Here is a 25,529-nt window from a genome sequence, read left to right as displayed (position 1 = left end):
GGGTTGCAGTGCGTGAGCAGCATTATGATGGCCTCTATACACCTGTATAATCAGGTCACTACAACACCTCACTCTAAACCTCTTATCAATACATGAAAAAATGACATCAAGAGTTCAAAAATCTCTCCACTGAAAGTTGTGATATGTCTTCACAATCATTAATCTCTCTAAACATAATAAAATAAATGCCAGCCTTTGGGAAAAGAGTGTAAAATATTCTCCAGGATCCACCGCATAAAGTTTCACCTTATGTTTTTACTGTAAAATACTGTTAAATGCACTATTTTTGAAAGTAAAAACAACAAAAAATCTAATCATTTATAGTGGAAAGCCATAAAATGACATTCCCAGAATTCCCTGTGTGCCACTTCACATTTGATGGTTTTTAATTTTATGCTTCTTAGTTTTTCTTCTTCTTTTGGTTATGTGTTATGTACATTATGATTTTATGTTACATCTTATGTTATGTTGTTAAACTAATGTTTATTGCATTATTTTAATGTCATATGGGTTACCATGATGGTGCTTTGTATTTGTGTGTAGGTTTTGTATTTTGAGTCAGCTTTCAAATGTTTATCTCAGCTTAAAAGCTACTTGAGATGAACTTGAGTCATCATGTGTCTTTCTCTTTACCACCAGTGTTATTTAGCATTATATTAATGTCAGATTGTCATGATCTGTTGTTGGAAAAACACACATTATCACTCTCCTAGTGGTAATTAGGAGTGTTTGGAGGGACGGCATTGATGTAACAGGAGGAATGTACAGTGTCTTCAGTGTTTAACAGCACTATCCTAAACCTTGTTTAACAATCTGTTATATAGATGTTATCAACACTTTTGTAATTACTTAAATAATCTTTAGGGTGACTTGAGATGTTAATTGCTCCCAATCCACATTGATTGTCCACTGTTGGGGGGGACCAATCCCAAAACCTGTGTACCACCAACTATCCAGACAGGTGACCATAAAAAAACATATAATCAATTGCTATTTTAAAATTTACATTTCTTTAGTTTAATAATAGGCTAATTTAGTTATTTTAATAAATGTAAAAAAAAATAAAAACTCATTAAACGCCGCAAGTTGATTCAGGACAATGAAAGAATTATGACTCAGAGTCATTTGGCTCATCGAATCAGAACCATAACTTCAAGTTGTAGAGAAACTTTTAAACGAATGTGTGAATCGTTCGCCTGATTCATTCAAAAGAATCTGTTCAAACGCGCGAATCGCAGCGCGTTCTGGTTTTCCCGCCCACAAGTAGATTTGCGTCACTTCTGCCCGGTCTCTCGCGAGCGCCCTGACCTGTCTCCAGTCGCACGTGCCACCAGGTCTTCGGGTAAATGTATGCTGTTGTAACTTTATAAACTACACTAAAATTATTTAGTTCTTAAAAATTTGTATCAGCGCGAATTTAAGAGAAAGTTGAGTCGTTAGAGTCAAAGTGAAGCGTTAATTGACGAGATGCTAGTTTCTACTGCGGTTCAATTAACGTCAGTCATTTTGACTAGCTGTCTATGTTTAATTATTAGCATTTAAATGAAGGTCTATTACGGTGACCACACATTCAAACTATATTGTTTCCTGCTTTTGTTAGATATCACAGCGTTTTACAGTAGGTTGTCGTTGAAAGAGGAACTCTTATGGCCGGCTTTGAGGCCTACTCAAAATTGAGGCCTAAGTTACTCAAAATGTTAGCATTGGTTATTGATTCCTAAATTAGGACACGGTGTTCACTTTTTTGTTTTCTGTCACAGATCTGGGAAATATTGAACCGTCTTCTCTCAGCCGAAGTTGCTCAACATGGATGACTGGGAGGAAGATCAGGTAAGGTCGAGCACACTCTTCCTCACCGGGCGGAGATCAGTGGAAGGCCACGTGCTCTCCTCTAACGAGTAACTTCAGCAGTATTGCGAACGTTAGCCATTGTTCTTATATATTTGGCATATAAAATGTATATGTTTAATGTGTATATATGTAGTTACTGTGTGAACTGATTGCAATTTAATTTTGGCAGGAGTTTCTACGTTTTACATTTACGTATTTGGCAGCACTTTTATCCATAGTGACTTGCACTGCCATTTTAGATATCTGAAATTACTCTTAGTTATTGATATCAGAAATACATCTTCAGATATCTGAAATAAAAAAGTAACATGTTAATTCTTGATATCTAAATGTATTTCAACATTTTGACTTAACAATTAAGTTCTTGATATCAAGATTTTATATTTGTAATAGTAACTATGTAATTATTGATATCAAATTATTATTTATAGTAGTATTAGAATTGTATTTCTGATATGTGAAATTGTAATTTCAATTAGTTTGAAACAATTTCTTTATCAACAATTAAATTTGAATGGCAACCTATGGTGACATTTATCTAGTGAAAATACAATTACAGATATCAAGAATTTTACTTTTTACTAGTTGAAATTCAATTCTTGATGATAATTCATATTTCTGTGAGTGATGTCATTATCAAGAATTAAAATTTTACTAGTGGAAATGTAATTCCTGATATAAAAAAATTCCACTGTTACTAGTAGAAATCTGTTTCTTAATTTAGAATTAGCATTTTATCTAGTGAAAATTTAATTGTTGATCTCATTCATATCCTAAAACTTGATGCGCACTACAAGTAACACCCTATGACAGGACTAGTGTGCTCTTCAGAGCCTGAGGTAGGTGTCAGATGAGGAAGACCTCAACATGAGCTCAGGAGGCGCTGCAGAGCCACTGCTCACTGTAAAAAAGTTGCTGCCTTAAATTAAGTACAATCAACTTGGATGTTTAAGTGCACATTTGAACTTAAAGGGATAGCTCACCCAAAAATGAAATTTACCCCATGATTTACTCACCCTCAAGTCATCCTAGGTGTATATGACTGAATTATGACTCAATAATCAGAACCATAACTTCAAGTTGTAGAGAAACATTTAAACGAATGTGTGAATCGTTCGCCTGATTCATTCAAAAGAATCTGTTCAGGTTTAGGTGTATATGACTGTCTTCTTTCAGGTAATAAAGGTCTTCTGAAGTGAAGCAAAGTATTTGTGTAAGATAAATATCCATATTTAAAACTTTATCGGCTAACATTACTAGCTTCCGGCAGACGACCGTACGCATCGATTTACGGTGAAAGAGTAGCCCATGACTCTTAAAGCAATGTTAAGACATATGTTGTCATAACTTATTGATCACATTTTTTGCAGTATCATCTGAGCTATAAGGAATAACTGTACAGGTGTCCTGCTTGTAACTCACTCAAACCCAATAGAATATCATTAGCTGTGAATGATTAATGTAGTTAAGTTGTTAATGTTATTTTTTGTCCTTCTACAGAGCCCTGTTGTATCCTCCAACTCAGGATTTGGTAGGTTTTTTTTTTTTTACATTGTGCCATAAATGTTTAGTATGTAAATGTTTCAATATAAAGGGCATAAAGCCTCTGCCTCCACTCACTCACATCTGCTCAGAGATCCACTCAGTATCAGGATCAGAATGGTTATGTGTTTTATGTATCGCTCTCTACAACGTCCGACACAACGGTAATTAAAGGGATAGTTCGAGCAAAAATGATATTAACCCCATGATTTACGCACCCTCAATCCGTTCGAGATGCATATGTAAATCATTTTTCAGACGGACACATTTTCAGTTATTTTAGAAAATGTCTTAATCTTTCAGTGGTTATAATGTCAAGTTATGGGGTCCACCTCCTTCAAGTCCCAAAAATGTGCACGCATCCTTCACAAAAGTAATCCATCCGGCTCCAGGGGGATAAACGAAGGCCTTCTGAGGGTAATCCGTTCGGTTTTGTCGTAAAAATATATACGTATTTAAAACTTTATAAATGAAAATAACTGGCTTCCGGCAATGGTCGACGCGCGTTCACGGGAGATGGATGCTGGAGTAGGATGTAGTGTAGGAAGCGTCGTGTCAAGCAAAAGACTAGCCTTTTGCTTGACTGTTGTTTAAATTATCTTTTTTTTTTTTTTTTGTTACTTCATGTTAACTAATGTTAAAGGTGGTATCAGCGATTTCAGGCCCAAACATAAATTATCACATTCATCTAATATTTCGCTAGCTGCCCGCCCCATAAGCATGCTGTCAAAAAACCGCGTCTCTCTAGGTAGCCTAGGCTCTGAGATCTGCACACAAAAACAGCTGTTTTCAGTCTGTTTGGCCAAACAATCAAAACCCAAACAAATAGTGTTCCAACCAATCATCGACAGGGGCGGGTGTTGTGAGGTTTTCGCGTGCAGCCGTCATAGGCAGCCGTGCACGAGCGCAAAACCTCACAACACCCGCCCCTGTCTGTGATTGGTTGGAACACTATTTGTTTTGGTTTTGAGTGATGTTGATACCAACTGTTTTTGTGTGCCGATCTCAGAGCCTAGGCTACCTAGAGAGACGCGGTTTTTTGACAGCATGCTTATGGGGCGTGCAGCTAGCGAAATATTAGATGAATGTGATCATTTATGTTTGGGCCTGAAATCGCTGATACCACCTTTAACTGAAACACAATTAATAATCAGACATTGTCAGTCCTAGGTGTATATGACTGACTTCAGCCAAACGCAATCGGAGATATATGAAAAAATATCCTGGTTCTTCCTAGCTTTATAATGGGAGTAAATGGTACCTGAGATTTTGAAGCCCAAAAAAAGTGCGTCCATCCATCATGAAAGTAATCCATACGGCTCCATAAAGGCCTTAAGCGAAGCAATATAATATTAAAGTAATATTTATAACTTTATAAACTATAATCAGTGGCTTCCAGTAATGGCTGTAAGCAAGTCGGGTTCTGGCGGAGAGTGACCTCTGACCTGTGATGAAACACAGAAATATTTCCAAAACAGTATTTATACAGTGCATTAAAGCTCCAGTATGCGACTTTGGTATTTGACCACAAGAGGGCGCAGTTTCAACAATAACAAAGGCGAAGCTTGATGACGCTATGAAGGAGGTGACGATGGGAGATGTCGTTTTTAATGCGTTTTCACCATCTAGCGATATATCTACATGGAATTAATGAATCATGATCACGGATGAGGTAATTTATTCGTTTTTGTATTACCTGTATGTCTGATCGTATTATTTTATTTCATCATAATTAATGAACTGCAAGGAACGTGAAATGTTATGCTATATTATCCCGTTACAACACACAGCTATTTGTCAAATGATTTGTTTGGTTAATGTTGTGCAGTTTTACGTTTTTATGGTTAATGCCGTGTTGTTTAACGTGTTCAAACCAATATCTAAAAGTAAATTTGAACGAACATTTGCAAGTAATGACTAAATATATTTTTTAACATCATATCCGATTGTATTTAATTGTACTGCCATAAGCTCGGTCACCACACGTGATAAAAAGCCTTACCAAAGTACAAAGAGCAATATAACTTTGTTTATAAGTGCTATTATTGACAGTTGCATGTCTTACCTGTCTATCAATACACTCGCGAGAGAGTCTCGGTCAAGTCCAAGATTGACGCGCAGCTCTCTCCATCTCGAAAACGCCTGCCGATATTTATCTGGGTTTTATCCTCCGTTTGTCACACAGTCTGAGTGTATCCGAATATGGACGCTTTCGTTTTGTTGGCACTGCAATACTCGCCAGAGTTCGTGATCCATAACAGCTATAACCATACAGTCTATGGCTATAACGCTTTAACCACCACTTCCGCATTTGACCATGCGATATTCCGGTGTGGTGGGTCATATTTTTTATTTTATTCTTTTTTTATTCTTTGTCAGACGTCTTTATTGTTTATTGTGATAAGAAAAAAACCCTCAAAGTTGTTGTAAAAAAAAAAAAAAAAATCCGGTGTGGTGGAATATCCTATCACATGGTCCACACCGGAAAAAAGGGATATTGCGTCACTGAGGCGCGACATTTCTTTTCCGGGACGGCCAGTTATTTAAAATCGGAATTTCTCTGAAATAAAAAATCTTTGGAGACTTTTGAGATATTGTAAGTACACAACTGGAGGAAATATATCACACTGTGCAAGTTATTTTTGGAAATTTTATTACAAAATTCCTACATATTGGAGCTTTAAAAAAATATTCAGAAAAATCTCCCTATTTTCCAAATGCATGTAATGGATCTTATTTTGAAAGATTAATCTGTACATGTATGCTTCAGGTTTTCTTTCTTTTTGAATCAATGCTTTAACTTCAGACTTCTCTCTGGTGACGTTTGCACGACTTGTTCAACCCTTTAGTTCGGGTTAAAGCTCGCATTCGTCTGATTCCATTTGGGAGTGCAATGGCTCAATCCCAAAATCCAATAAACAACTGATCCATAGAACCAAGAGCCCGCCCTACATTCTTTTTCTTTTTCGATAATGTTATAATAATGAACTCAATTAAATGCTTTTTAAAAACGTTTTAAGCTCTGAAACTTGCAGGATGTTTTAATGGTGCAAACGCCTTATGTCAAAAGATCAAGGCAAATTTTATTTGTGTCCTTTAAATGTCCGCTTAAATGTCAAATGTATTGCGCCTCTTCACTTACAGGTCTGGGATCCAGTAGTGATGGAGGATTCAAGAGCTTCCATTCAGGTTGACTATCTCATGAGCCTCAATTTGTACATAACATCCTTTGTATTAATACTCAAGTGTAAATTATCGTGTGCATGTACGTCATTGCTGTGCAGGAGTCATTGCTGTCAGTCAGTGATGGACAGAAGTCAAGCTTTAGCATAGCTTTGAGTTTTCGCAGCTGTAGACTAGAACATGGATGGCAACTTTTTTTTTATATGCTCATTAACCTCGTTCTGTACACACACACCACAGCAGCTTAATCACTCAGAGCAGTGGCAGCCATGTTTATTGTGTTCACAAGATGCTTTTTATTTGTAGGAAGTGCAGGAAATGAGAAGACAAACAATGCAGGTTTGTTTTCCTGTTTTCCCTCTAAGGCTGTATGTGTGAATCCACTCTTGAATCTTGAAGAGTTTCTGTTGCAGGACTCCAGACCACAACCTAAATGCCACACGTGTGCTACAATTTTAAGAATCTAGTGTACAGTCGGGAAAAGTCTTAATAGGATCATCTCTAAGTGCACGTTTCCTGCAGGCAGTGTGAGCCGTGGTGTCCAATTCATGATCGAGACAAACACGTTACTGATAGGATCAAAACCAGGCAGCCAGACAGAGCTTGCAGTGGGCAAGCGTCCTACATTATTAATCTGAGAAGTTAAAGCACTTATTTTTCCCATATTCATAACACATACCTGTATGCTGCAATTAATAATTTATAAATGGTAATAGTATGCTAAATCATTAAATATTCAAATCAAAGATTTGTTGTTTGAGATCTAATTCTGAAATCAGCCTTCACAAACGAGCAGAAATATTTCCAAAACAGTATTTAATTGTACAGCGCATACAAAGTGTTTAGAAAATTCACCCTATTTTCCAAATGCATGTAAAGGATCTTATTGTGAAAGATCATCCGTACATGTATGCTTCAGGTTTTATTTTTTCTTACCTTGTAATTTTTAATCGATGCTTTAACTTCAGACTTTTCTCTGGTGACGTTTGCAAGACTTGTTCAGTTCTTTAGTTCGGGTTAAACCCGCCCATGCCAGCTCGCGCTTATCTGCTTCTATTTGGGAGTGCAACGTCCTACATTTATTTTTCAATAATTTTATACTTGAATGCACATCAAAAGACAAAAGAAATGTTGCTACATCTGTTTTAAATGCTCTACATCTGAGAGTATTGCAGAAAAGCTCTAAATCTGGATGTGCAAACCTTATTGCATCATAGTCGAAAACTCTTGAAGCTGCTTTGGCAGTGATTACAGCCTCGACTGAACACTGAGTGTAGGGTCTGAATACTTTTGTCAGTGGTGTTTTAGTGAAAAAGCAACAAAAAGTTTGAATACTTTCTGAATGCACTGTAGATGCAAATACAATCAGTATAGATCTATATTATACTAAGCTGTTCTAAACAACCATATTGACCAAGCAACTGAGATTTGAACCTTTTGGATCCCATTTCCTTTTGGCAATTTTTTTGGTCTGGAGCCCTGTGTTTTTACAAACATATTAAAAGCAATAACTTGTGTAAGCAATTCTCATTATTAGGGATATTTAAAATCCCATATCAGATGCTATTATGATCTGGAGGCATGATGCTTGAAAGGATCCAGATCAGAGCCTGTCTTAACGTGAGCCATTGTGTTTGTAGATAGTGACTCGTGGAGGTCGCCTGCTGGTGACGGATTCAGAGGCAGAGGTGAGGATCTGAACTGATAAAGCGTTTCGGCAACAGCTTAAGCAGTTTCTCAACCCTGTTCCTTTTCCAACCCAGTGCTCCCAAGCACTGCACATGTTTAACGTTTCCTAGTTTAATAATTGTTATAAATCTGACTGTCCAGGAACCCTGGTTTAGGGATGTGCAAACTACATCTTTTAAAATACCTGACCATTTTTTTAAAGAACTATATGTTCAGTTACATTTACTGAGTTTAAATCTAGAGTTGTTTGTGGTTGCGTAGTGTGACTGCTGTAACCGTTGCTTATCTGGTGTTTTTAGGAGGCAGGGGAGGATCCCGAGGAGGGAGAGGAGGCTTCAGGAATACCTTTAAATCAGGTGATATTACACTCATCATTGCTGATCCCCCTCAACAGAAATCCAGTATTAATGCTGTCAGTCAATTTTGGGTTGTTACACTAAAGGTGATGATACACAGGGCAACTTTTAGAGCAATGTTGCGGAGCGATTGTTGCATGGGCACTTTGCCATTGAGAATGGGCAACAAATTTCTGTCTGGATAATTAAGATCGGTCGTGGGCCCTGTGTCTCACCTGGTTCACCATTGACGGCAACATTGCCCAGTAACATTGCTCAGAAAGTTGCCAAGTGTAACATCACCTTAAGGGTGTGTGTGTATCTACCATAATATTGCAATTGCCAGCATAAATAGCAGCCTCGCTGAACAAGTTGTTTCTGGTGGCTTGAGTATCTACAGACACTTGGAGGCTATATTAAAGCTGTGTGTAAAAATGTGAGAATTTATCCATATAATGCTCTTGCTTTGTTTTTCAGAAATTGATGAAAATGGCAACGACGAGGGTAATATTTCTCTTTCAAATAACAAGACATGTTTAATGACTCTTGTTTCGTTGTTTCATGGAGCCCATCTGTGTTGCAGGCTGGAAAGGAGGTGAAAGCCGAGGAAGAGGCCGCGGTGGTTTCCGTGGTGGATCTCGAGGTAATTGTAATTTTTGAGAGAAAATGGCAAAAAGAGATGACTTGAAATATGCACAGCTGTGCAGGAAGTTGGTTGTCTGGGGCAATGGTGAATTAAATAGTTTAGTGCTCATTATACGCAGTTGACCACAAAACACTTACTTTGACCAATCACAGTTGAGTTGTGTAATGCGCAAGTTCATTTGAATGTCTTATTGTTAAGGTGGTAATGAAGAGGCTTTGGGAACAGTGATATTTTAATATTCTTGTGAATGAATACATGTACATATGCATTAGAATTTTTACATGATGCTCTTTATCTTCCAGAAGGTGATGAAAATGGCAACGACGAAGGTAATATTTCTTTCTTTTGAATAACAGACATGTTGTTATGACTGTTTAATGGAGCCCATCTGTGTTTTGCAGGTTGGAAAGGAGGTGAAGGCCGAGGAAGAGGCCGCGGTGGTTTCCGTGGTGGATTTCGTGATGGTTAGTTTTCGGAAGAAATTAATTTGAATTGTAGTTATGAGAGATGGCAGGAGATGGACATGAAACTAGCACAGCTATGCTGGAAGTTGATTGCCTGGGGCAGTGTTAAATTATACAGCTGGCTAGTATACTTGTATATGACCTCAGCTGCTTTAGACCAGTCACAATCGAATAGTGTAATTTAATTTTAATAATTTGTCTCTTGCTCTTAAGGTGGCGATGAAGAGACGGGGAAAAGAGGCTTTGGGAGAGGAGGTGATGTTAAATTCATCCGTTTTTAAGTGGTGCTTGAGTGATTTTTATCAAGTGGTTCTTCTGTGTTTTAACTGAATTATTTCTTCAATGGCTCTGTTCAGGTTTCAGAGGCCAGAATGAGGAAGTGTTCTCCAAGGGTAATTTACTGCATTTATAGGAACTAGTATGTAATAGACTGCTGATTTAACTTACTGGTTTTCTTGCTCTTTCTCTGATTGTCCAGTCTCAACATCAGACAACACAGATCAAGAAGCTGGAGAAAATGCAGGTGGGTCATATTTACCTTCAGTGCAAGACAAAGCTTTTCTTTTGCTGTATGGAATTAGATTTTTTTTTTCCATATCTGGAAAAGTATGGGGGGAAAAAATTAAGATTTGGGTTTTCTTAAAATAAATGTGATGCAACGAGAGTTTTTCATGGCGCCGCCAAAAGTTTTATAGACTGTTATAGTCAACTGAGTGAATTCAAGGTCCATATTTATTATGCAAAATTGTCTTCACCATAAGTGAGTCTTTTGAACTTGGCTAAATGAATGTTCAAACCATATGGATGAATACTTTGTGGGTGAGGACTTGGAGAAAGTAGTATAGCAAACTTTGCCATTATTTGCCATTTCATTATTTTGAAAACATTTTCTAAATGAATGTTATCGGTGACAACATTATTAAAAAAATATATCAAATATAATCCTGTAGTTTATCATTGCAGTTTTAATTAAATGTTTCATATACAAAATGAGTAACGTCCCGTTTGTCTGTCTTGTAGGACCCAAGGTTGTCTATGTGCCGCCCCCCCCTCCAGAAGATGAGGTCTCCATATTTTCACAATTTGCCACAGGCATTAATTTCGATAAATATGACGATATTCCTGTGGAAGTGAGCGGCAGCAATCCTCCAAAAGCCATTATGGTAAGTTATATAGATATATTTTGCAATCCATTTTAACTTCATAAAAAAAAAAAAGATTGGACCAGTGCAGTGTGGGTGTACCACATCCATTGTGTTGTGACGATGTGTTCGTTACTCTGCTTCCCTGCCATTCACGACCACTCTCCCCTGGACTCGGGGGGATTGAATTTGTGCTCATTAATGTACACTTCAGGTTCTCTGCAGAAGTATTAGGTCATTTGGGCAGTTTTCATCTGCTGTTTATGAACACTGAATCATTTCATTTACTATATTTAATCATGGTTTCATTAACTATCCACCTTTTCCTGGCGAGCCTACTGCGTTTTGAATTATGGGTGATGCTTCTGGTTTGGGGAACTTCCATTCGAAAAGACTTAAATGAGTAATTTCGAAATAAAAGCTTGCACTACAAATATTTGTCATCGTCAATTTGACTGAATAAGCTGTACATTTTCCTTCAAGTTTTATTTCCGACATCATGAGGATAAGTAACGCTTGCTATTTTAATGACATGGTATAACATGAATATGGCAAGAGCTCTTCAGTCGCTGCTTTCTCTTCCTCCTGATTCTTTTCCCCTTTGTATTCACTTTAGCAGTATGAAAGACATGTACTCTGCATTTGTGGTCTGTTCTTTTCTCCCGATTTAGTTTACGATATATCCCTTTAACAATTTGCACATTTTATAGGATTGTGTTTTTTACAGCAGTTTGCAATCAATAAATATTACACATTTATGCCAAATGATTGCTTGTAAACAACCGTTAATGAATTGACAGTGGTTACTTTGTTGTTTATTGTAATGCTGTCGGTAGTTGAAGGAAATTTTCATTTGTTGATCAATTATACTGATTGTTACAGCATTTAAATTCTTAATGATTTCTAAAGATCTGCTATACCGCACCCTTTTATCTACGGTACTAGAAAGGCTTACTATTGAAATGTCTTAACCTGAAACGCCACTAGATGGAGCCTGCATGTTAATGAATGATGTGACAACTCGGTAGATCAGATTTTACAAGACACTGAAAGAAAGACTCTTCATTGTGTATACAATTGTCCACAAGAGCTGTTTTGTGTACATGACATGTTCAAAAGCTATGAAAATAGGCCAAAATATCTCTAAGTGTCTCACTCTCTCACTCAGACCTTTGACGAAGCAGGACTTTGTGAATCACTGAACAAGAATGTAAAGAAGTCTGGATATGTAAAGCCTACTCCTGTCCAGAAATATGGAATCCCCATTATCTCTGCTGGGCGGGATCTAATGGCTTGTGCCCAGACCGGATCAGGAAAAACGGCAAGAACCACTCTTGCATGCTGTTCTTATTTAATGATCATGTTTCCTGTCAGTGTGTTAGATTACATGTTCAAGTACACTGGCTGACTGCGGTCTCTGTGTGGTCCCCCAGGCGGCGTTCCTGCTGCCCATCCTGCAGCAGTTCATGACTGATGGAGTGGCGGCCAGCAGGTTCAGCGAGGTGCAGGAGCCCGAGGCCATAATCGTGGCTCCCACCAGAGAGCTCATCAACCAGATCTATCTGGAGGCCAGGAAGTTCGCATTTGGGTACGCTTTTCCATTTTCAGACACATAAATTGGGTTGTTTGTTCATTTATAGTAAGGTTATAGAGTTTTTTTTTTTTTTTTTTTAAATCAATCTGTTTTGATTTAACAGATTGAATGTTCTGTTACTTAAATTTAAGTAATTTCAAATTCACCGTGACGGAGAGGCAGAAAGCACACCCTGTTTATTTTCTTTATTTTACAAAAGCACAATGTTTTGATTTGATTGTAAGTGGACATACAAAAGTAGAAATATCACAGATTCTTTTTTTATATTTCTTTTTTCTGTATGACCATAAATGACGGAGTAATTTAAGTTTATTGTGCTACAATGTGGAGAAAATCCAGCAAAACGCGGGGGCGCTTTTGCCGACCTCAGAGGGTTAATAACCGTAACTAATCTATGTGTGAACTTTTACCTAATGATATTATCAGAAAAGATGAGGTTTATGGAGTGCAGGCCTAAGTAGGAAAGTTGGAGATGTGGACATGAATGCCTGTAAAATAACTAGGAAATGGTACTAGCTGACTACTACAGTTCCAGGCCTGATAGCACTCCGGCGCACAGACATGTCTGCGAGGAAAAAAAAAAAAAAAATCATGCTCGCGTGAGAAGTAAGCCTACTTCAGCCAATCGGTAATAGGGTAGGCAGGGGCTGGTCTTGGGTTTTGGCCAATCAGATTGATTCAGCAGTCACTCCACGTGCGAATTTGTTTTGTGTTTCCCATACACTACGAATGTGTTTCCCTCACTGGCAGCGCGAAACATAACCAAAGTCATGGAGTGCAACTTTATGAAGCCAGGGGAAGACACCAAACTTGTCGATAAAGGTAGATCAAACTTGATGATAAAATGATCGTGGCCTGATTTGAGGTAGCTCGCCAACAGGCCGTTCATATATCGCGTCTTTTGCGCGCTCAAGTTCATTCAAATGTAGGCGCGCGGTAAGCGGTAATAAGCGCGCTCATAATTGAAGCGACGCGCTCGTTTTTTCCATCTTTTTCGGCGGTGGAAATCCATTAGTCACTCAACCTTTATTGTCGTCGTGGAGAGCGCAGACGCCACGGGAAAATCGGACCTAATTTTACTATTAATCAGGGATGTGATTTTTCCGGATTAATCCGGAATTCCGGATTTTCCGACCTGAAAATGTGACCTACGTGAATCATGCAGATCTGTAAAAAAAAAAAAAAATGGGGGGCGGGGGGTAATCTCACAGCCGTCACCATGGTAACCCGGGACGGAACCACAATCGCCGCGAATCGCGGCCACACCGGGCGGCACGTCAACATGGTTACAGATGGCAGAGAGATGCAATCTTTCCGCGCCCAGCGAGTGCTTGAAGTGCGTCAGAAACAGAGCGCGCGCGCGATCAGTTGTTGGTAATTTGTTGTGTAGCGTGCGCGACGCCGCATCCAATGTAGACAGCGTTGCTTTTTTTTTGAGTGCGCTTAACACACTCAGGCTCGTAGAAACGGGCCTGGCAGCTCGCGCCAGTTCTAGACCATAGACAGTAAAAGTTCTAGACGCGGTGAAAGTTTCCTGATTGTGACGGATGGCCGAATTTACATGACACATTATAAATGAGCATAGTCTGCGATAGATACAGTGCCAAAAAGAAGAGAAGAGGATAAAAGGGGATAAAAGACAGAGGTAAAGTGATGTAGTGAATGAACAGTTTATCTAATTGCATAGGAGTAAGATACTATAATTTCATGGCAGTTATTTTTACCTTAAACTTTATGCTAGCAGTTGTTCTGAGTTCTCCAGACTGTGTGATTTTGTTACAATCATGTCAGTTTTAAGACACATTTTTTATTATCACTTTTTTATTAATGTTTTACCCTACAGTTGTGCAGTTTTGGGGGGAATACAGTACAGGCCAAAAGTTTGGAAACATTACTATTTTTAATGTTTTTGAAAGAAGTTTCTTCTGCTCATCAAGCCTGCATTTATTTGATCAAAAATACAGTTTTTTTTTTAATATTATGATATATTATTACAATTTAAAATAATATTATAATTTATTTCTGTGAAGCAAAGCTGAATTTTCAGGATCATTACTCCTATCTTCAGCATGTGACATCCGGTCTATCACATGATCCTTTAGAAATCATTCTAATATTCTGATTTATTATGAGTGTTGGAAACAGTTCTGCTGCCTAAAATATTTGATGAATAAAAGGTTAAAAAGAACTGCATTTATTAAAAAAAATAAAAAATATTTTCTAATAATATAAATCTTCTTTACTTCTTTACTAATGATCCTGAAAATTCAGCTTTGTATCACAGAAAAAAAATGATAATTTAAAGTATCTAAAAATGGAAAACCAATTATTTTAAATTGTTGATGGCGCACTGTTGATGGCGTGGATTAGACACTTGGCTTTGATTTCCACTGCGACACATCCACCAAATAAGTTGTCATTTGTCATACTGTACAAAAAAAGTTGCATGTTGCACAACTAGCTGTAAAATAAATTAAAATATATTTGTTCAAATAAGTTATGGGTCCTGCTTTACTATCCATATAGATCCGCCACCAGTTTGATCGGCGGGGAGGGGCGGGGCGGTGCGCGCGGGGGGGGGGGGGGGGTATGGGGGTTGGGGGTCTTAGTATATTTTCCTGCTTTTTTGTCCTTAGCCAATCACATGCCTGATTAATAATAAAAGATGAGCTAAAGTGCATTGTAAATGTCAGTAATTTATCTTTTTTTGACTCATTCTTTTTATAAATAATCATTTAAAGTCTGAAATATGTGAGGTTTATCTTTTTATAAAAAACAATTGTCAAAACTTTTTGAACTTGTACATGTTAGTATAACATGTTGCAAGACACTTTTAAAATCTGGCTATCATTTTTAATGGTATTATTTTAATGTTTATGTAAACAAAAAGTGCATATTGATGCTTATTTTATTTGTTATTTGCTGGTTTTTGACATAAAACTTGGTGAATTGATTTCATTGTGTAGTGTTAGTACTTTTTGTACAGGATTCTGTGATAACCGTCATAATTTTTGTCACTATAATCATGAAATAAAATGTTCATGCCATTTCATCTCTAGTTATGATCAACTGAAATCAACTAATTGTGTTTTTTACAGTAATATGCAAAGTACAATTTTCTATTAAAAAAAATTATATCTGATTCTGTTATTTTCTCTGACACGCGTTGTTGGTTGTGGAAGGTTACTAATGTGATTGCTTTATCTGTAAATTAAATAAATGCTTTTTTCAATGACTGAATTCAATGAAATAAAATGAATTCTTCGATTTGAATATTTTTTTGGCAATGCGTCGTAGATCTTAAATTTCAATCTTTATGTTCTTAAAATGTCTTAAAATGGTCTTAAATTTGACTTACTGAAACCTGCTACTGTAATATAGGCTTGTATTGGGTTTGTTCATCTCATGTCTGAATGATGTCCATTTATATCCACAAAAGTCACAAGACTATCATTTAAGGGACTATTTATCAAAATGTTCTCCTAGGGGAGCACACCCCTGGATCCCGCTTGACAATTATGTTGATCAGGGCATATATCTTGGGTTAGGGGCCCGCTTACCTCCCAGGGAAAAAAGTTCAGGCTCAGGATTTTTTTCTACTATCACCCCTGCAGTTCAGTTTGCACAGTGAGGCTGAGTATTGATACAGATTTCATGAGTTGACTCGGATTTACAAGTGCTTATTAGCATAGTCCACACTTGGGCTCGCATGAAGTCCCTCATTCATTCTATATTGCTTGTAGTCCCCAAGTTGAAAGTTGTACAGCCATTTAATATCCTTAAACAATTGTTCTTGAATCTCGTAGGACCTGTGTGCGTCCTGTGGTGGTGTATGGCGGTATAAATACTGGATACACTATTCGAGAGGTGTTGAAGGGCTGCAATGTTTTGTGTGGGACCCCTGGAAGATTGCTGGACATCATTGGGCGTGGAAAGGTAGTTTTTCTCTCTAATATACCATGTATTTAATAACTGACTAAATATTGTGTGGCTGTCATTTTTATGAGTGTTTGACTTGTTCCTGTCAGGTTGGCCTGAGTAAGCTACGGTATTTGGTTCTGGATGAAGCAGACCGGATGCTGGACATGGGCTTCGAGCCAGACATGCGAAAGCTAGTGGGATCTCCAGGAATGCCTCCAAAAGAGGAACGGCAAACCCTCATGTTCAGTGCCACCTTCCCTGAAGAAATTCAAAGGTCTGACTCTGACACACTTTAAAAGTTATTCTTCCACAACCTAATTTTTCCAAACCTGTATAACTTTCCTCCATGGAACATAAAAACATGCTTTAATCAGGGGTTCTCAGACCTCAAGGGCCAGAGTTCAGCTCCAGCCTTGATCAAACACCGATGAACAAGCTAATCAAGGTATTCAGGATTACTAGAAAGATAGAGGCAGGGGAGTTTGATCAAGGTTGGAGCTGAACTCTGCAGGAAAGTTTACCTCGAGGGTTGAGAAACCCTGGTTTTCTAATACATTTATTTCATGCATGGATTGCTTTGACGCCATCTGCGATACGGCCATAATGTTAGCCAGGGTTCAAACTAGTGCCAGATACACTTTTACTGTTCTGTAAAATAAAATGATGCTAAAAGTGGCTTCAGCAGGACTGATGTATGTATCATGACAGGTTGGCATCAGAGTTTTTGAAAGTGGACTACCTCTTCCTCGCTGTGGGTGTGGTGGGCGGAGCCTGCAGTGATGTGGAGCAGACCGTCGTTCAGGTGGACCAGTTCTCCAAGAGGGAGCAGCTGCTGGAGCTGCTCAAAACTACAGGTGTGTGTGTGTTCACATGCATACATGTGGGATTATAATTTACCTTGAGGACTTGCTGAATTTCCCATTGCAATATATGAAAGCACAAACATGATGCTTGTAAAAGAGTCAGTTGAAATCCATCTGTTCCTCACAAAGCTATCAAAAGGATATGCAAGTTCACAGAAGCCCTTCCCTCTGCTGCTCCTGTCTGTCGTTCTCCATCCAGCGTTTTCAAACAGTGTTCAGATACAATTCATCTTCGGATCGTGTTCAAACAGTGTTCGGATAAAATTCTCAGATTTGTCAGCGTGCTTCAGATAAAATTCTATTCAATATTGGTGTTTATACATTAATCTTCCTCTTGAACTAGAATGATTCCATTGGTGATCGCTAGGGATGCTAACAATTAATCGATCGATTAATTGCCGTTAATTTAATCGATAAACTTATCGATTGTCGATTAAGCCATCATTTTAAATTGAATCCCAAAACTGATGTTGAATCAACATGAATAGAGGCATCGCACCGGAGGAACCTTTTCATAGTTCCTAGAAATATTGGCGGAAGTACCCGGATATTGTCGTGTTCGCACCGCAGGAACTAGGAGCGATTTTAGCTCTAGGAACTTCTTTTGGAGGAACTAATTTACTCCTACTTCAGAGTCGGTCTAAACCAGCGCTATAGGAACTACAGTGACTTTAGTGACGCTGACTGGCCGAACGCACAAGAAACACCAGCACCCGCCATTTAAAAATTTAAAGCCTATATATTTACTCCAGAGACTAACTCTACGAACATGGAAAACAGTGATAGATGAACCTCTTAATCTTTACGCTGAGGAGAAAATCCAACACAACTTTGAGGAACCATGATTATGTATTTCTGCTCCGCAACACTGGACATCAAACACATGGCATACGCTAATATATTTTCATATACTGTCTGATAATATATAACATATAATGTATATGTTATAATGTATATTTCATATAATGTATAACAGTTCTATCTAATGTTAAACGGGACTGTTAGACAGATCGTAAACTAATGAACATGGAGAATGTGAGCTCAGGCTCTGCCGTTCTCAGCGCTGTCAAAATAAAGGTCACAACAAGCGTGTCTTACATCACTTCAGAGTTCCTACTGGCGGTGCGACAAGGAAAACGTTCCTAAGGGAACCATTCGTTCTCGGGGAACCACCCTGGTGTCTCGTTCCTATAACTGAGTTCCTACAACTACCCGGTGCGAAAGCCCATAATAACATCAGATGTTGTTCTTTGTTTTTATGCATAAAATCTGGGTATCTTTTTCATTGTCAAGACTCAATTTTATGCCATTTTGTGTTTGCAATTACAGGGACTGAACGCACAATGGTCTTTGTTGAAACCAAAAGAAGTGCTGATTTCATAGCAACTTTTCTCTGTCAGGAGAAGATCAATACCACAAGCATCCACGGGTACCGTTTCCTCCACTCTTTTCTCTCTCCTCCCACAATAGCCTGTTCTTTCTGACTCTGTGTTGAAATTGAAAAGTAGCTTTGTAACCTCTGACCTGCTATTCTTTATGGTAATCAGTCATTGATGTCGCTGCTAATCGAACACTTTTCTTCTCTGATCAGTGACCGGGAGCAGCGGGAGCGAGAGAAGGCTCTCAGTGATTTCCGCACGGGCCAGTGTCCGGTGCTGGTGGCCACGTCTGTCGCTGCCAGAGGCCTGGACATCGAGCATGTGCAGCATGTGGTGAACTTCGACCTGCCCAGCAGCATCGACGAGTACGTCCATCGCATTGGAAGAACCGGCCGCTGTGGGAACACTGGTCGGGCCGTGTCCTTCTTTAACCCAGAGTCAGACACTCCAGTAGCTCGCTGTCTGGTCAAAGTCCTCTCGGGGGTTTGTACTTCTCACACTACATCAGACACTAACAGCAGTGGTTTCAGCAGGAGTTCACTGCGGGGGGGGACAGCCTTCCAAAACTTTATATCACGATCTGTATCACGATCTTTCCAATTCTGATGTACTATCAAGTAGGGCTGAACGATATTCTGTTTTAACATCGACATCGCGATGTGCGAATGAGCGATAGTCACATCGCTGGAACATGCGATGTGAAGGGTAACTTTACGTTAGTAGCACCCATAGTGTAAGAGAATGGTAGCACCAGGGTAGCACACAGTAAACACAAGTTTGTTGTATGGCTTTTTGCTGGGGTGACGTACGCGTTCTGCGTGCCTGCACAGTGATTGGTTCGCTGTGCCGCAGCTCACCGCGCTCACCGCTCACAGCCAACATTCACTGGCAATCCTATAGCTAAAAATGCGCGACGAAGAGGATCCGCCGCAAAAAAAAGTCAAAATCAGCTATTTGGGACTAGCCTATTTCGTCTACAAAAAGGAGGATGTTGACCAAAAAGAGGTAGGCTACTTGGCTGGAGTGTTATTAAGTTGTGGATGGTTGTCTTTTAAAAAAAAAAGTCGTTTCGTGTTCGCATTTATGAGGAAAAAAACAATGTTACGTGACATTACGGACTCGTCACGCGGCCGTTATGAAAGCGGCACTAAAAGACTGCTTTAAAACTTTCACAGAGACCTCAAACAGAAAGCACAAAGCCTTTCTTTAAAACGAATTTCGTTTCGTTTTAAATATAGCAGCCAGCGCCTGAACTGGAGATTAAGCTATCATCCATGAACCGAAACTCAGCATAAAAGGTAGCCTACTCGCCTTACACACCGAAAAATAACAATAATAATAAAAAAAATAGAAATATAACTTATCTACAGAAGAACCATTAAAAAAAAATAAAAAATTAATCTGTATGAAAAGTGCATTTCTCCCGATCACTGCTGCGAAGATCGCGAGTCAGTAGGCTATTGTCAACTTCATCTTTACAGAAAACACTTGTTTATTAATAAACAATTAAAATGTTTCATTATAATATTTTACATACTATTAATCATTACTTTTGCTGGTTCTAGGTGCCGTTTACATGCACTGAATCAGCACAGAAAACATAATTTTTCGGGTCCTAGAACCTGAAGAACGTTAGGTCCTGTGTAGAACGTTCACCGAATTCTGAGAGAAATATGTTTCTAGAATAAAATATTAAGTGGCCTTTTTGTCACTTGTAATGAAGCTTGCTTATTAGTGAAATTATTAATAACATGGAATGGTAATTATTGACTTTAGCCTGGATTGATGGCGCACAATATCGCGATATATATCGTTGGGAAAAAAATATCGCAATGTAATTTTTTTTCCAATATCGTGCAGCCCTAGTATCAAGAGTATTCCAGACTGGATCAAGCCCATGGAATATTTGCACAATTTATAACAGTATTGCATTAAACAATCAGTTGTCAAAATAGTCCTTAAACCCGGAGTTAAACTTTAAATGCTGCATAGTAGCTGAACACCACTGACTGTCACCAAGACGGACATTTTGCCATTTTTGTATATATGACCGTTTAGCAAATTTAACAAATGAAATATATATAATTACATTTCTCACATAAATGTCTTCTCATTCATTTGTAATTGTGTTTTTACAATGGGGTAATTTTGTTGCTCAAGAGTTTACACAACCCAGGGAAGCTTGATTTCAATCTGTGAATTAAATTTAAAAAGTAAATAAACTAAAGATACAAATGAAATAAGTTTTTTGGGTACGTCTAGCACTAGTGTTACAACAGCAACTGAGTACAGTAATCAGATGTAAAATAGCACTGATTAGTCTTTTAGTCCTGTATAAGTTAAATACAGAGGCTGTTAATCCTGGTGCACTTGCATATTGTTTACCTTTATCTGGTTTGATTTGCTTCTGTTTTCCTAATTAAGTTGCTTTGGACGAGAGTCTGCTATAAATGTGTCATAAGTTGCACGGGTATATTTGTGGCAATGGACAATACATTGTATGGGTCGAAATTATCGTTTTTTATTTTATGCCAAAGATCATTGATATTAAGTAAAGATCATGTTCCATGAAGACATTTTGTGAATTTCCTACCTTAAAATATATCAAAAGTGTATTTTTGTGAGTGGATGCAGTAAAAGGGTCACAAATGATAATGTAAATACCAAAATAACGTCCATGAACCTCCATCTCGCAGGCTCAGCAGACGGTTCCCAAATGGCTGGAGGAAATAGCTTTCAGTGCTCATGGGACAACAGGCTTCAACCCACGGGGAAGAACGTTTGCGTCTACAGACACGCGGAAGGTACACACACACACACACACACACACACACACACACACACACACACACACACACACACACAACCCCTATCCTGAGCTTTTTATTATTATTAATGGCAATAAAAAAACAGAACAGAAAACTTTAATGAAAAAGAATCAGTTGAAACCCGTTTATTGTCCCTGTCCTGAGCTTCTGCTGATGTGTGTGTGTGTGTGTGTGTGTGTGTGTGTGTGTATGGCTTCTGGTTTGGTGTGTAGGGAGGATCCTTCAAGACCGACGAGCCGGCGCCGGCAGCATCAAACCCAGCGTCCGCCGCAGCCGATGACGAGGAATGGGAATAACTACTCCTTCACCTTGTGTTCTTGTGTAGATTAACTTTATTTGAGTTTATTCATTTCTCAGACATGTTTGTTAAGTTGAATGATTATAAGGTAGCCTTACAGTAAAGCTGTTGCATTTATAAAGTCACATTCTTGAAGCTGTAGGTTTGATCTCAAGGACAGAATACTAATCAAGACATGATGCCTTTTAGCTGTTTGGATTGATGATTTTGTTTGTATCACTCGTTTTGACTGGAGCACAACTGTGGATTAGTGGATTTGTTTTAAGTTGTCACATTTTAACACTTTGCTAAGAGAGTATTGAGTTTTGTAAGTCTTTACCTGAAGCTCATTCCTACAGTCGTATCTTATCAATCAGTTCTGTTGTTAAATGTGACAGTTTGCAGGTTGTTTTTCTTGACGTTTTCGTCTTAAAGCCAAAGTATACAAGTAAAGAAACTTGTTTTGCCAATGTACCTTGCCAGATAAAGGTAAATAAAGTGATTGTTTACCGCACATCTTTGTTTCAAAATCTGATTCCACATTTCAGGTCTTCTGAAATCTCAAGGGTCAGTTTTCTGTTATAAATCTTTAAACAAAAGCTGCTCTGCGTTGACGAGAGGAGAATGTGTGGTATGGCTGTAAACTGTCTGAGGTTTTCACCATGATGGATTCTATCAATGTTCACGTCTGCGTTTCTCACACAGTAACCCTGATGAACCACAGCATCTGGTTAGCAGTGGCCTGTACTGGTTCACTACATTATGTATGCATGAAGAACTGTGAATAAACAGTCCTGCTTCTCTGGTTTGATTGGCTGAGTTGTGTCCTGAAATGTAGAGGCAGGAGTAATGAATGCTCATAAAGGTTTTAGAAACGCCATTTAGTTTCCTCCAGTGCATGGAAGTGAAGTCTCAAAAGACTGGCACAGATCATAAACTAGCTATCCATAACTTATTGAATCTACAATGAGTTGAGGCCACTGTTTTAAGCTCGTGTATTCTGGTCTCAGAGAAATGGCCCTTCAGGAGCCCCGGCCTCACGGTTTTTACAGTTTCAGATTTATTGAGGATTTTAGATATACATTTCTAATCAATTAACATCGATAAAATATGAGTTTGGCATAACTAGAAAAACTTATTTTCATAAAATACCCCTGGAATTATATGATGTTGATGGGGTGAATTAAAATAAGAAATATCTGGATTTTTAGTCGTCTTAGCTTATTGTTTTTATATTTGGTTTAAGTCATCTTGAGCCCCTTAGACGTATTCTGAGGACCACACTGCTCTGGGGCCTCTATTAGACACATTTGAACTCTCTTAATTTCTAATAATTACGTGAGAGCTTGAGTAATTTCTAATACCAACAGCAACACTATTACAATAAGATTAAAACGCTTAATATAAACATTTTAATTTTAACATAATAGAAATAAATGGGACTCTTTGCTGATTAAAGATTTTAGGAACTCAATATCAAATGTTGGTTTTGTTTAGTAACTTTTACTACATTAAAAGGACACATTTGCATCTGTTCTCAGAACAGCTTCCATCGCCCGCTGGGGAATTGTGGGTAATGTAGTTGTTTGAACTCTCTCTGACGCTCCACACGCGCTGTGTCTCCGTGAACTCCGCACTACTAATCCCATACGTCATCTGACAGGCATGTGCCGTTTAAACGCTCAGTTTCCTTCTCAAAACATTCGTCTCAGCAGATTGTCGGTTTGTCTGGTTTTGGTGAGTTTATCATTAAAACTTTCTTTTTTAGATGATCTTATATTTAAAAAGTAAAGCAACACGCGATATTCACTGAAGCGTATGCGGATATGTAGACAGATAGCCACATATCCAACAGTGTTGTTCATGACAGACTGAGCTGGTGTAAAGGCATGTCAGTGTATGCAGTAATGCTCGCATGAATCATGTGTTAATCTCTCTCGCGCGTTAAAGGCTGAACGCATATACTTTGGCGGGTCTTAAAATGATGCACTCACACATCCACCATTCGTGCTATGATCTACCTATTATCATATTATTGTAGAGAAACTGCAGGTGTCTTAAACTGAGAATAGACATATTTCACTATTGGACATTGGATATGAATGTGTTTTCCCCATAGCAGGGCTCATATAATAACACCTGAGGATGTCATATGACTTCCAGAAGTGTCTGCACACAGCAGAGATGATATTATGAGCTTCAGCTTATCAGCGAATGGCGTTTATATGCAGAAGTAAGAGAATTATGAGCATTAATGCTCTTTTGGCAGAACATGTTTTGTTTGTCCAGACCACAAACAACAGGAAACATAATCTACTTACATTGCGTGTTTACAGGATTTAGTGATGATTAGATTTGCTGTTTCTGAATAACTTTGCTTCTGTGTGCTGAATATGTGGATGATCATGTGGATGACACACACACACACACACACACACACACACACACACACACACACACACACACACACACACACACACACGTCTGGTTCACTATTTTTGTGGGAACTATCCATAGACATATATGTTTTTTATACTGTACTTTATTTCCCCTTACTCTAACTCTACCCCTAAACCTACACCCACACACACACAAATAACAGTAGTGGCCAAAAGTGATGTCCGGAGGGGATATTTATTTTTTATTACTTTACAACTTTGATTAAGCGATAATTTTTTAAAAAATATTTTTATAATAGATTTTCCTATTTTTTATTAAGTAGTTTAAATGTGAAGGAAAAACAAAACACTAAACTTGGTTATGGTATTTATCTGGCAAAATTATTTGGCAAAAAATAATCAAACTACATGTTTTATTTTACTATGCAAAGAAAATGCATAGAAAAACAATAAACCTTACAGGAAAAAACATACACTGACTACAACACAATCAATCATTAATATTTCATTGGTTCTCTCTTGTTCATAATTTCTTTGTATGACAGCCTGGCCAGAAATTAAGTTGCAACAACTACGCATTCGCCTATGCTCACAAAATCTTGAACACATTTTTAATAAAAGGTGATGATAATGTAACTACGTAGAAGTTCTTGTTAGGGGCTGTGAGTGTCCTGCCGGATGTGTCCACGTTACTCACAGGACAGGAATCTGTGTGACGCTTTAGAGTGTGTGTGTGACATGCCTCATCACGTCTCATCATGTGTCATCGTGTCTTATCCAGTCATCTGTATGTGCAGAGTTTGAAGTGTCATGTCTACCTTTTGACACAGGACATTGATATTGAAGGTCTTCTGCTGTTTGGCTGTTAGTGCGGTGATTTAGAGGAGGAAATCATCTTTCTTGCTGAAGCGTCTCAGATCTCGTCTGTGTGTCCGTCTGTACAGGTGATGACGGCTTAATCGAAGCTCAGCATCATGGATGAGGACAGCAAACCGTTACTGGGATCAGTGCGAGCTGGGGAGTATTACACTGATTCACTGGACCCCAAACAGAGGAGGTACAGTGTGTGTGTGTGTACAGGTTTATATTACATTGTGTTACCAAATGTCCCCACAAGTATAGTGAAACCGGAGGTCACCTACATTGTGGTGACCAGTCAGCGCTTCCCCACGAGGGAAATGGGTTAATAAACATACAGAATTATATTTTTTTTGAAAATGTAAAAATGCAGAAAGTTTTGTCTGATGGGTAGTTTAGGGGTAGGGTTAGTGTGTGTGTGTGTGTGTGTGTGTGTGTGTGTGTGTGTGTGTGTGTGTGTGTGTGTGTGAGTGAGTGAGAGAGATGGGTTGGTTTAGGTGTCATGTTAGTGTAAGGGGAGAGAATATACAGTTTGTACAGTATAAAAACCATTACGTC

General features: G+C 38.4%; 2 protein-coding genes across 5 annotated transcripts in view; both read left to right on the top strand.

The window, feature by feature from the left end:
• Positions 1-1,236: 1,236 nt before the first annotated feature.
• ddx4 (DEAD (Asp-Glu-Ala-Asp) box polypeptide 4) lies at positions 1,237-22,524 on the top strand. Of its 3 annotated transcripts, none has more exons than XM_081353732.1 (24): positions 1,237-1,348; positions 1,761-1,830; positions 3,352-3,382; positions 6,538-6,582; positions 6,883-6,915; positions 8,217-8,264; positions 8,565-8,621; positions 9,078-9,104; positions 9,184-9,243; positions 9,549-9,575; positions 9,648-9,710; positions 9,924-9,965; positions 10,067-10,102; positions 10,189-10,233; positions 10,731-10,873; positions 12,021-12,173; positions 12,286-12,440; positions 16,253-16,382; positions 16,475-16,641; positions 17,076-17,221; positions 18,560-18,659; positions 18,822-19,092; positions 21,306-21,413; positions 21,650-22,523. In XM_081353732.1, exons 2-24 carry the CDS (start codon positions 1,807-1,809, stop codon positions 21,731-21,733), a joined length of 1,995 nt encoding a protein of 664 aa, XP_081209858.1. In that variant the 5' UTR covers positions 1,237-1,348; positions 1,761-1,806; the 3' UTR covers positions 21,734-22,523. The 3 variants fall into 3 exon arrangements, with proteins under 3 accessions (XP_081209858.1, XP_081209857.1, XP_081209859.1); XM_081353731.1 differs by having other exon boundaries at positions 1,238-1,342; positions 21,650-22,524; XM_081353733.1 differs by lacking the exon at positions 1,237-1,348 and adding an exon at positions 1,439-1,618.
• An 837-nt stretch (positions 22,525-23,361) lies between these two features.
• Positions 23,362-25,529, top strand: part of slc38a9 (solute carrier family 38 member 9) — a 35,324-nt gene continuing 33,156 nt past the window's right edge. Inside the window, exons 1-2 of one of the 2 annotated variants that reach the window (XM_081354302.1) lie at positions 23,362-23,451; positions 25,058-25,170. In XM_081354302.1, coding sequence (XP_081210428.1) covers positions 25,088-25,170 — 83 coding nt within the window. In that variant the 5' untranslated portion in view covers positions 23,362-23,451; positions 25,058-25,087. The remainder of the gene's footprint in view (positions 23,452-25,057; positions 25,171-25,529) is intronic. The other variant, XR_014029283.1, reaches the window with a different exon arrangement.

This window comes from Scardinius erythrophthalmus (assembly GCF_964197995.2).
Source record: "Scardinius erythrophthalmus genome assembly, chromosome: 23".
Classification (NCBI taxonomy): Eukaryota; Metazoa; Chordata; class Actinopteri; order Cypriniformes; family Leuciscidae; genus Scardinius; species Scardinius erythrophthalmus.
The sequence above is the reverse complement of the archived record's forward strand: the minus strand, read 5'-3'. Positions and strand labels throughout refer to the sequence as shown.

Excerpts from the sequence above, each read along its gene's own strand:
- ddx4 (XM_081353731.1), top strand. The coding sequence starts at position 1,807 with ATGGATGACTGGGAGGAAGATCAG. Across the intron at positions 9,576-9,647 it reads TGAAAATGGCAACGACGAAG|GTTGGAAAGGAGGTGAAGGC; the intron begins GTAATATTTCTT and ends TGTGTTTTGCAG. Across the intron at positions 10,234-10,730 it reads AGAAGCTGGAGAAAATGCAG|GACCCAAGGTTGTCTATGTG; the intron begins GTGGGTCATATT and ends TCTGTCTTGTAG.